This window comes from Typopeltis vanoorti, chromosome 19 (assembly GCF_054136105.1).
Source record: "Typopeltis vanoorti isolate ZY-2024b chromosome 19, IOZ_Tvanoo_1.0, whole genome shotgun sequence".
Lineage (NCBI taxonomy): Eukaryota > Metazoa > Arthropoda > Arachnida > Uropygi > Thelyphonidae > Typopeltis > Typopeltis vanoorti.
In genome coordinates, this window is record NC_143567.1 from 32,665,579 (window position 1) to 32,678,585 (window position 13,007).

At 34.6% G+C, this 13,007-nt stretch overlaps 1 protein-coding gene across 1 annotated transcript in view; it reads left to right on the plus strand.

Moving 5' to 3' along the window:
* Positions 1–3,133: 3,133 nt before the first annotated feature.
* The window catches only part of Notum (palmitoleoyl-protein carboxylesterase notum), a 122,495-nt gene continuing 112,621 nt past the window's right edge, over positions 3,134–13,007 (plus strand). Inside the window, exon 1 of the mRNA XM_090409579.1 lies at positions 3,134–3,474. Coding sequence (XP_090265705.1) covers positions 3,134–3,474 — 341 coding nt within the window. The remainder of the gene's footprint in view (positions 3,475–13,007) is intronic.

The following is a 13,007-nucleotide window of genomic DNA, read 5'->3' on the forward strand; positions in this document are numbered from 1 at the left end:
GCGGACTTATACATGGATACATAATAAAATTATACTTTGTGAAATTTATCTTGCACTGCATTTACTTTTGATATATCGGTATCAATGCAGTATCATTTCAGTTTTCTGGCGAATAACATTTTCAGCGATCAATAGTTCGCGCGATGAATTTTTCTGTGATGAATTTTCCCTTGCAATGAATTTTCCCAACGAAGAATTTTCCCCGCGATAAATTGTCCGGACACAGAGATTAGCTCTACTAACACATTCGTGAATGATAATAATGTCAAGTTCCTTTTTAATATCTTCATTTTTAATATGATTCTGCCATTGATACCATCGGTTCACTCCCCTAATTTTTCACAGAACTCTCATATCTATGGTCTCTAGTCTTTGATGAAGTGCTTTATTTCTAACCCAACTTTCAGGTTCATAACTTAAAACTGGTTTAAACATCGTCTTGGATACTCCTAGTTTGGTGTTTCGGCTAATTTCTCTCTGGCTACCCTCCATATCAGCTTTTCTTATTCTGTTGTCTGTTTCCAGATTTAATCTGCCATCTTCACTAAAAATGTGCCTAAATAGCTGAAATATTTTACTTGATCTATAGGTTCTCCACTCACAGTGCAGCTGATGTTTCCAATGTTTCTGCCTATTTTCAACGTCGTTGTATTTTTATTGCTAATTTCATACCGAATTTATTACAACAGTTATTCAATTTAATTAGGGAATCTTGGAGACTTGTACTAGATGTGTTTAGGAATAAAGCAAAGAGCTAAGTTTGACATCTCCAATTCTAATATCAGGCCTAATGCCACTTTATTTCATAATGTGCATCCTTGATTTACCCCTGCTTTTATATGAAACCATCTTCCTGTATTTCCTTCAATTCTAACTGCTGACTGACAATTTAAATATAGACTATGTATTGCTCTGTACAATGTTCCATTCACCCCATATAATTGTAGCGTTTTGAAAAGCTTTTCTCTTGGTACCTTGTTGTATGCCTTTTCCAGATCTACAAAAGTTAAGTACGGATCCGTATTGTCTTAAAGAGTGAAAATCTGATTTCGACAACCTCTATTTTGCTTGAACCCCGCTTGTTCTTCTCCAAGTTTCTCTTCCACAATCTTTCTCAACCTCTTTTCAGGTATGCTTACATAAATCTTACCTGTAACACTTAGTAGAGAAATTCCTCTGTAATTCTCACTTTCAGCTTTATTTCCTATTTTATAGATGGGTATTATGAGACCTCTGCTCATTATCGGAATTACCAGTTTATTCTCTTTCGTTCATTACCAAGGACTTCTGTATGCTCTTATATCCTGAATCACCATGTTGATATCACTATCAACAATGACAAGTCAATGAGGCTCTTTTATTTCTTGTGTCTTCTCCACGTGAACTTGTGCACATGTTTATTTTGAAACATGGTGTTAGTAATGAATAGTTCGTGTCCTGAACAGAAGTCCAGTAAATACTTGCCATTATTATTAGCTTTTCCCTTTTCTCCAAATTTTCCCAAAATTTCCTATATGCCGCAGGATTCATTTCTTACTCTGCTTTTCAGATCTTCAACAAGAACCACTTCTTCCATTTTCTTTATGTAAGCTGCTTGTTCAAATGAAAAAATCCTCCACTTCATCCTTAGAAGAACCTTCTGTATGACCATAGGCACAAATAAGTTTCATTGTCCATCTCCTCATTTTGAAGTTTGGTCACATAATTCTACTTGAAACTGCCTTCCAATTAAGAAGTTCATCTACATGTTTGGTATTGAATGCTATCGCTACTCCTTCCTTTCTGTGATCATTATTGTTTGAAAATAACATCCTATAGTTATTATTTAGTAAGATTTCCCCTGTTTTTGTATCAGTAATACCAGTTATGTCCAAGTAGTACTTTTCCTCTTCTACAAGTTTGATTTTCTTTCCATCTTCCGTTCTTCTTATGTTGGGTTTATTCTTCTTCTTGTAGATGTTGAGTTGGAGCTTGTTCGAGTAGCTGAATTTTCACCGTTCACCCTGGTTAACTGATGAAAACAGCAGGTGCCTTGTTTAATCAGGCCACGCTCCAACCGGCATGAAATCTCATCATGTTGTATCATCATCTGCATTTGTGGTCGATTCAGTTCCAAATTACCAGTCTATTTTCTTTCGTTCAGTACCCAGTAGATACCTACTAACGGGGCGCACCACGTGAAGGTGAGGATCGAACATTAGGGAAGAAGCCCCAGTCTGTTCTCCGCATTCCTGAAAGGTGTTTTTAATTTAAAAAAAAAAGACATCATTATTACCATCTTCTTCTTCCTGTGATGAGCTTAGGCCAAGTGGCCTGTTCCGGTCTCATGTTACACGGTAATTTGGCTACGTGCCATGTGACATAGTGCCTTGAGTGTATACTGCTGGTTCAAGTCTTTTTTTCATCGTTGAAAGAACTAAGATTCCATATCGAATTGATATGCTTCGCTCCAAGCTTTGCGATAGTAATTTGATTATTGTTACCCATTAGCGATCTACTTAGAGTATTCTTTTCGATCCCCTAAATAGATCATGTCTTTTTCCCAATCCTTTTTCCTAAGTGTGTCAATTTTTTTTTTCCAGCAGTCACTCTGAATATAATAAATAATACATGCGAACTTAGTCTTATTAGATGTTAGTTATTTTTTGTTTAGGGTGGCCTTATACTCATTGAAGTTGCAGATTATTTTAATTAGTAGAACTTTGTTTTATATCAGCTGTAGTCTTGTTTTGTTATAAATCTGAAAGAATTCTAAAAAAATAGGGCTTGGGACAGAAAATTAATAAGTAAAAAAATTATTAAATTAATTAAAAATTAGAAATACAAAAAATAAGGAACTTTTTTGGATAAATAAATACAAATAAAATGAGTAAATTCTAACATGAATATTAATAGGTAAATCTCCGAACACATTTGTATATCGTATCATCAGTATAAATATCTGTTATGAGATACATTACTGATAAATACCTATTATATGCTATTTGTAAATACTCTGTATATGTTCTCTTATTTATATTGCGTTCTCCAGTACTCTCTATGCTATATAAAATATTATATTCTTACTTTTTTTAAAAATTAAATCAGTAATTTTTTATTGATTGTATTCATTTTTGTCCCTCAGTGATTCGGGATGGAAGCAGAAGTTACACCGTCAGTTCTATCGAACTCAGTACCATCAAAATGTAGTTATTGTTTATGGTTACTAGTCACTTGGCTCACTACAATATCTTCTAGTCCACTGCTGGAATCGCAAACGAATCCAACTCCAACTACAGCTTCTCGAGTTCTTGGACAAGAACTTAATGCATTGCTTAACACTCAGGGTCTGACAAATATGGGCAATCCAGGTTTAGAACTAATAAAACAGTTACTAAAAGAACTTCAAGAATGCCGGGCAGGAAAAATACCAAGCATGAGAAAAACATTGCTGTCGAACAAATCCATCACATGCAACGATGGCTCCCCAGCTGGGTAAGTATGTGGATTCGTTATTGCTATAATAATAATAATAACTAAATCGTCTATCTTTTATATCCTCAAAAGGAGAAGATAGACTCGTTACTCTTAACTTACTTTTGGAAATCGGTGGTAATCTGGTCTTTGTTTTAGCCGTCAACAATAGTTTTGTTCACTGCTACGAGTACTAATGATTTTGAAAGCATCGAGAAGAAAGTACAGTAGACAACTGTCGCCATTTCTATCATAAATCTCAGTTTGTATTGCTGAAATAATGTGATTTGGGTAGTCAATTTTTCTATTAAAATGTGCCAAAACTGAATTTCTGTTGAAAAATAATCTTGCTGGCTTTCGCCCAAGAAAGGCCGAAAATGCCTGGAGAAAAAATTCTTGTATTCGGAAACTAGAATCAACATATACAACAACAACAACAAAACATTCCCACAAGGCTATATAAGCGTGAACAAAAATCAGCTTTGTGCTGTATAATGTGATTTTATCTTGCTTTAGAATAAGATGTTTTGCAAAAATTTTCTTTTTCTTCGTTAATATTTCGTCCTTCGTTTAATTTTGCATTTTGGTTTTTTAGGCCACATCTGTCCGTGTTTTGGTAAAAATGAAATAATGATTCAGTTGGAAGATATTTTTAAATGATGTCAGTCTTTTTGAGGTTTTCATTAAAAAGAAAAAGTTTATTTAAAGACATAAAATTTCTCGAGATAATATTTACTTTTATTTTCTTAACTTTTCTTAATCTTTATATACTTACTTCTAGATGATTATCTCTAATTACTGTGGCTGTGTAGGCATTGTTATACCTACACAACCATATTTTGAAATTATAAGATAAACCAGAATTTTCTATTCGAAAAAAAAAAAAATCAAAATTTTTCTAAGAAAATGCTTTGAACTCCTTAATCATTGGAGACAAAAAGGAGGAGATATAATTTAGAATATATAAATATCACAAAGAGTTCAAAGCATTTTCTTAGAAAAAAATTGAATTTTTTCGAATAGAAAAATTTGGCAAGGTAGGTATAATAATGCCTACACAGCCACAATAACTAGTATAATCATCTGTATTTAAACCACTGCCGATAATTGTAGGTTCGAATCCCATTGTGACATGGATATATGTAAAAAAAGAATTTCATCGCCATGTTTTATAGGTTTACCATTTTTCATGGATAAAATTATCATAAAAAAGTGATCTAATAAATCTCAAACGAATACAGACATTCGATGTCATTGAAGTTAAAGTTATGAACTTCTGTTCAACTAATAATAATAATACAGTATATCCTTTTTAATTAACCATTTGCTATTTTGTTATATACTTCTAAAACGCAATATAAGATGATTTTTTTCCCATTTCATCGAAACTAACATCTATTTATTTAAATAGGTTTAAATGAAGTTTGATAGCCAATAAAACGGTTTCTATTTAGCAACCATTTTATTGGCTATCAAATATTTTATGTGATATTTTATCAACTAAGACATCATAAAAAAGTTGAAAATGCATAATGTATGCAGGAAAGCATCATATTTTCATTTATTTCAGCCTTATAATTGCAGCTGATTAAATGCAATTATGAGATAAAAATCAAAAGTCGGATTAAGAAAACCACTAAGCTTTTCCTTTTTTCTTTTCCGGCATTGACAGTAATTTTCGGTTGAGAAAGTCCTGTGTTTATCTGCTGAATCCTAAAACCCAGGTGTGCTGATCGCATTTGCGATAAGGCTAAACAAGTACAATGGGTGCTTTTAGGTTTCGCGCGTGAGCGCATTCCTTCACACCTTTTAACAAGAGCCGCCTTCCGCAATTGCCGAAGCAGGAGAAAATCCTCCAAAGCAGGCCGCCTCTTTTGGTAATGCCGCAGCGAAAAGGTGCGCACGTGCTCACGTGGAGTGGAAGTTCAACTTTCTTCCCGCTGGCGGAAGCCGCAAAAGGAAGCTTTAAGTCCAAGATATCCGACTTAAATCTTAGTTCTTAGTCTACCTATTTGTTCGCTCTTGTCGGCAACATCACACAAAGAAAAAGATTGAAGCATTTCTTGCACATAAATAATGATCTCAGAAGCCAAAGAAATCTCATGGAGTGATTTAAATGCAAAACCAGAAATAATGACAATTTTTGCAATTTATTTGTAGCTAATATATTTAAAATTATCCGAATGACGTAGAAGGAGAAAATTAATCATTGCAAGAGGACTGGGAACAATAATTAAAATCCCATTGTATATTTCACTATCTCCATAACCTCGCTTCATTCATTACAATAATTTTCGCACACAATTTGTTGCTTTTCTGCGTAATTACATAAATTGAAAATTGGTTGTGGTGTGTTTAGTTTTTTACCACAGTGAAAACCACAATTTCGTCAAAACAAAAACAAACAAAAAAAAAAAAACGTTTAAGAGATTGGAGATGTAGTTTGCAAGATCTTGATTAAGAATGCGCCGAAAAGATAAACTTATTTTGTTTAAATTCGACTTAAGGGACGTCTCTGTGTGTGTGTGTGTGTGTGTGTATGTGTGTGTGTGGAAGCCAGAGAAATCTCATGGAGCGATTTAAATGTAAAATGAGAAATAATGATAATTTTCGCATGAAGCTGGAACAAAATATATTTTAATATATTTTTATATTAAATATTAAATATTTTATATTAAATATTATTATATTATATTAAAATTTATTTTAAATATATTGTTTAAATTCGACGTAAGGGACGTCTGTGTGTGTGTGGAAGCCAGAGAAATCTCATGGAGCGATCTAAATGTAAAATCAGAAATGAGAAATAATGACAATTTTCGCATGAGGCTGGAACAGGCCCGTAGCCTGTTTTTTTCTTCAGAGAATATATTCTGCTGTCCTTCGTATTAATTTCATTTATCCAGTTTCTATTATCCAGTTTCTATTTTTTCTTCAGAGAATATATTCTGCTGTCCTTCGTATTAATTTCATTTATCCAGTTTCTATTATTATTATTATTTTATTTTTTATTTTTGCAGTCATTATGGTCCATAATTTACTTCCGTACAGCAGAGAAGGCCTTGTCAGAACTTTATAAACTCTTATTCTTGCATGCTTTTAAACCTAGAATCTGAGTAATCAAGTGGGTACTAACCCTAGTGGATGACTTGGTCAGGCAAACTAGAGAAGGGAGGCTCGGGGCAAGTTTGGAGGCCTTAAGGTGGCAGCTCCACCGCCAAATTAGGCTGTGGATGACTGATAACAAACCAGCTGAATTTTTCTCTTATTCCAAGTCTCAGAATAGAAGAAATTTCTGACATCCGTTTTAAATAGTTTAATCTAAATAGTTTTAAATAGTTTAATCTAAATAGTTTTAAATAGTTTAATCTAAATAGTTTTAAATAGTTTAATCCCAGGAATAAAGCTCTTCCTCCAAAATGACAACGATCTCTAATCAATAGAGAAACATATCACGAACTGCATAATTTTTGAAGTTTTCTTGACTCAAAATATTGTTGGACTAGTGAAATCCTAGACAAGCACTAATAAAAAACAAAACTATCCATCAGAATTATGTCTTTCCGTAATGCAGCACTGAGGAAACAGGAGATGAAGTTTCGAAATGCCAGCGTATTCAACTTCAATTGTTCAACTCGAACAGTTTGCATTAAAACAGCGGTATTTCATTTACAATCAGCGGATCCGACCCGGCCATTTGATGATTTTCATTCGGTAGTCTAGAATATAACGAAATTGGCTTCAAAACTTGTAGTTATATAAAGTTAAACCACCCTTTACATGGGCGCTCATGCACGCATTTAAACACCGTAACCAAATCGTGTGTGATTGTTTAATTCTAGTGTTAAACACGAGTATGAGGTAGATGATTATGACAGATTGAGAAGGGAGTTTTGAACAGTGTGCATGAAAAACTGCATGGTGGCTGTATCAGGAGTGCTTGAGAAGTGGTCCAAGGATATCTGAAAGAAGCTAGCTGACTGCTTTCCTAGGTTAGCAAAATAAAATAACAAACAGCTCAGAAAAAATACTAAAAGTACAACAGACATTATAAAAAAACAACAAAAGTGTAACAAAAAACTTCATAAACATCATCAGCTCATCCACGTCACTAACAAAAAATATAAAAACGCTAAAAATAAAAGAAAATCCCATAAAAATCATCAAAAATCTATACAAAAGAAGTTAATTTTTATATCCACTCGCATCGTTCAGGATCTCAGTTTAAACTTAAATGATATGCATCAAATCTTGATTTCTTTCAAATAGAACATCAACTGGCAACCTCAGCACCTTCTGTTCACTTCAACTATCCACACGTCATTCTTTTTGATGTACATTTCAAAGCTAAAGTTCCATACTCGGATATTACTATACCTAGAGTCTCCTGTTTATGATCTACTCTAGTTCAAAATTTTCTTGTTTCTTGTTACCATTTTTTTGCTTTCGTTTGTTGCCTCTACTGTTTTCCTAGTTCCCATAGCCACCCTAACTTTTTTGCATTACTTATCTCTGAAGGTTGATTTTCTAATTTTTTTCAGTTAACACGAAAAAACAAAAGGGATAAGTATTTATTTAAGGCCATATATTTCAGCCTGAATATCACAGGCCATCATCAGTGGCGACATAATTAATTGCAAAGTAGAACACGAACAATGTTCACGAACACAAACGATTTGAAAAAAGTAAGAGACGTGTGATGTTCTACTGAAAACAGCGCAATGGTATAACAGAGGAAATATTGCAATATTGATAATTCATTAGCTTTTATAAATATTAATGCGTAATTAAAATAACTTTCCCATATCTTAGATAGAGAGAGGCAGTTGTTCGGATTTAAGTTCGGACAGTGAAATAAAGCCTCCGCGCTTTCTCTAAACAAGCGTTCTATTCCGTGCTGTGCCAAGACAGATTTTTCAGATTTACTGTTGCTAATGTAAGATTGGTGTTCTTCTATTTTCTATAGAGCCTCCAGTTTGTACAAAATAAGAACAGTGACAGTCACAAGGAACTTGGTAAACACGAGGAAGAGCTAGAGGAGACAGTTTATCTTTTAAAGATGGAAACCGTACTGATAATTTCTTGATAGGAATAAAACTAGCCACTAAATTATATTTCTTAAGAATTCTGGAAATGGGTTCTGAGATGCCAGAAATGTAAGGAATTGGAACTCGAATGTTTCTTTGTTTCAACTAGGATTATAGGAATTAAAATGCTGTTGCATGATCCTTTCTGAGAAGTCATTGAGTTCCTGCTGTAATAGATGAGGTGAAGCACGTATAGCATAATAGTATAAGCACGTTGCAATAAAGTTTATAATTCCAGTCTTGTGATGAATGGTGAATTGATTGCTGTTGAATGTAGCGTACAGTGAAAGTAGGCTTTCGATAAACGGAAGTAATTAATTCACCTGATGGTGAATGAAGAAGCATAATATCTAAAAAGGACATTCCCCCCCTCCCTATTTCCATATTAAATTTAATTCGTGCATGTGGGTTGTTTATATTCGATTTTAAAAAGTAGGCAATGTGTCCTCATTATGGGACCAGATACCAAAAACATTGTCCATACACCTTCATGAAGGCTGAGGATGTATGGACGAGAAAAGGATGTCTTCTACGTGTTCTAAATAAAAGTTAGCAAGTGGGTGGGAGAGTGGGCTTTCCATTGCGGTTCCTTCAAATTGCAAACCTTATTCTGACAAATAAACTATCCAGAGTGCATAACAAATTCGAATAATTTCACCATATCCTGTGGAAATGCTTCTGAAAGTAGTTGTAGTGTATCCTCAAGAGGAATATTTGTGAAGAGAGAGATTCTATATCAAGGCTAACCATTATATCAGTGGGAAGGAAACATTTTTACTTTATCTAGAAATCGGAAGATTTTTTTTATAAATGAGCGGGAGTTGCCGATATGAGTTTTCAATAGGTGTGCTAAAAATTTGGCTATTCGATCAGTAAGTGGATCTATGCAGTCAACAATTAGACGAAGAGGAATGTCTTTCTTGTGTATGTTGGGTATATATATTGAGTATCCTGTGTATATTTCAACGTAAGCTTATCACTCGTCCGTAATCAACTGTGAGTTGCTAAACGTGAACTAGCTATCAATACAGATCGCCGGAATTTTATTAACTCAACTGTAGACCCGCAATTTTCCAATATAGTTCTCCGTGTGGCTACACATTCTCGGTGCCGTTCATTTAATAAACACAACCGACATTTAGATTGTAAATTCAATTCTCTCGTCACGAAGCAAAGCGCACCTCATACTGTTTCAGAAAATTGGTAGTAAACATTTCAGGACGTCCGTTACAATCCTTAAGAAGCAACAGTCATATCATTATTACTAAGTCTGACAAGGGGAACGCTACTGTTGTTATGGATTCTGCTAATTATGAAAAAAAGTTGCTCTTTTATTACGGGATCGATTAACATACCAAGAATTCGATTACAATCCCACTAACAGACAACTCAGAAAAACTGAACTGTTTACTAGATGAAGTTGTAAGCCTTTACTAGATGAAGTTGTATGCATCCATCGGGATGCATCACAGAAAAACTTAGGAGTTATTTTGCTACAGCCCCTACGTCTTATGGTTTACCCAAGATACACAAGAAAGACATTCTCTTCGTCTAATTGTCGACTGCATAGATTCACCGACGTATCGAATAGCCAAATTTTTAGTACACCCATTGAAAGCTCAGATTGGTAACTCTCACTCATTTATATAAAAAAAAATCTTTCGATTTTCTAGTTGAAGTAAAAAAAAATGTTTCCCTACACCTGATATAATGGTTAACTTTGATATAGAATCTCTCTTCACAAATATTCTTGAAGATACACTACATCTACTTTCAGAAGCAATTCCACCGGATATAGCGAAACTATTCACCTTAGTTTTGCACTTCGGATATTTTATTTTTCCGAATAAGGTTTACGGTAGGATTAAAGGAACAGCAGTGGGATGTCCACTCTCCTCCGCACTTGCTACCTTTTATTTAGAACATTTAGAAGATAGTTTTCTCGTCTATACACCCTCAGCCTTTATTTTGGGTTTGCTATATAGACGATGTGTTTGCTATCTGCCCAATACTGAGGACACATTGCGTATTTTTTTTCTCCATCTACCAACTAGAATGCCAGATGATCGTCTTCATTCTCCCAAAACCCTGGATTTTTTTTCTTAACTAGGGCTTTCTACTCATACACTGTAGATGTGTATGAGTAGATACACATCTACAGCGTATTGTCAAAATTATCAAGTTCTCGTGATAATTTTGACCATAACTAAAACAACTATCGACAAATACTATCACACTTTCGCACAACTTGCCTTCTACCCAAATGGCAGCCGAGCTTTCTCGTTCATCGCTAATACTATAGCAGTCAGGTTGCCTTTCTGCCCACAATTGTCTTAGCGGGCAGAAAGAAATTCTCTCTCTCTCGCTCTCTCTCTCTCACACACACACTTTTCGTAGTCTAGACCAGTGTTTCCCAACGTGGGGCGTACGCCCTACAGGTGACAATTTGAATTTTTTTGGGGGGGGGGGGGCAATTAGAAAATGACGTTGCATTCGTGACCTCATATACTTAAAAAACTCACCATTGTCGGCGATAAATTGTTGATGTCGCAATCCTGACTTTCCGAGAAAAAAAAGCTGACATCACTAGTACAGCAGTCAACATAAATACAGTATCAAGAACTCTCAGAAAAGCAAAATGATGAGTCTATTAAAATTTTATTCAGCATAAAAGGAACAATGGCTTGGCTTTCTGACTAGACAGAAACGAAATATTGAAATTCAACTAGTTTCGCAAAAAAAAATACTGTTGCCCTTCCCGTCGTCATATTTAGTTGAATGTGGCTTTAGTGCGGTAAATGACTTTGTACAAAAAAAAAAAAAAAGAAATCATCTGGATATCACAAAACAATGGGGATTTGAGACTGAAAATGACTAAATCAGTACCTCAAATAAAAACTCTTTGCTACAGACATCAAGCTGAAGAATCACATTAACTTGGATTTTATTTTCCCGAGTTCAGTTCGATTTATGTTTTATATACAAAGTGTAATATAAAATTTATATTCATCAAATTAAAAACAGTTTTACCTATGTTCCTTTTTTATTTAAAGTACATATTTATATTATACTTTTTCAGAACTTGGCTGACTATTATGCTAGAAGTAGGGGAGGGGCATCAAAATCTTTGAGGCGTTGGAGTGGGGCATGATCCAAAAAACGTTGGGAAGCACTGGTCTAGACTAAGGAAGTCTAGTGTGGATACTAATGTCTCGTGGCCTAGATGGTGTTCCTCCGCCGGTTTATCCTGATAGAAATAGCCAATGGTTATTTGAGAATTCCTGGTTATTAAATAACTGGATAAACGAGAATTTGTTTATCCAGTTATTTAATTTAGTAGGAACATTATTCAAATATTAGCTTATATTTTAGACAGGGTTAATAAAAATTGCTGAAGGCTAGTGTCGGGTGATTTTATTCAAATGATGTGGAACTACCTCCCACGTATTGGAAGGGCTTGGAATCTAGAGCAGGAGCTTGGAATATCTAACCCTTCGCCCGTAGTATGCTGTAAATTACAAATTCTTCACATGTACGACTCGTTTGTGGCGATCATACCGTAGTAAAACGGGGTTGTGAATGATGATCTGCTTGCGAACTATCAACCGATTTTTCGCACACCAGGGATGATTTGAACCGCAATCAATAACTTGTATATGAAGTAATTAATTTAGACGTATTGCAATTTCCTCGTCCTTCTACACATACTGGCCATTGTATTGGAAACCTTTGTGCAGATGTACGTAAACGTCCCTTATGTAGCGCATATGACAAAATACTTTCCATGTGCATCATCATGTCATCATTCTAGGCCGCTGGTTCTTAACCTTTTAGTAGTCACGACCCCCCCCCCCCAAGTATCTAAAATATTTCGCGTTCCCTAGTTTGTAGTAACATAATAATAATAATAATTAAACTTTTAAAAAAATAGTGGTTTTATTTACTGATTATAATGACAAAAAAAAAAAAAAAAAAAAAAAAACAGAAATCAGAAATCAACTTTAATTAAATTTATTTTAATGAGACCTCTGTTGTTGAATACTCTCTACTAATTTGTCTATTCTTGGTTCAATTGTGTTACTCAATGCTATTCACATGCAGGAGTTTATTCGGAGTTTATTTCGTTGTTTCGTTTTATTATTTAACATTGTGGAAAATCCTGTTTCACACAAATCCCTTTTCTCACGTCGAGTAGGCAGATGTCAACACTGGCAGTGTCGCTAAAAGCAAAAAGTCGACTTGTGGCGCCACCACAAAAGAAACTACAGCATTAAACTGCATAATTCAGATTACTAATATAAAACGATACAAGTTTAAAACAAAGTAAAATAAAGAGCAAAAAATAATTATTTTAAGAGATTTGCCGGCCTGGTTGGCCGAGTGGTTAGCGTATGCACTCTCTAGCCGAAAGGCTGCGGGTTCGAATCCCGCCGTGGGCATGGATGTTTGTGATTGTCTGGAAAGATA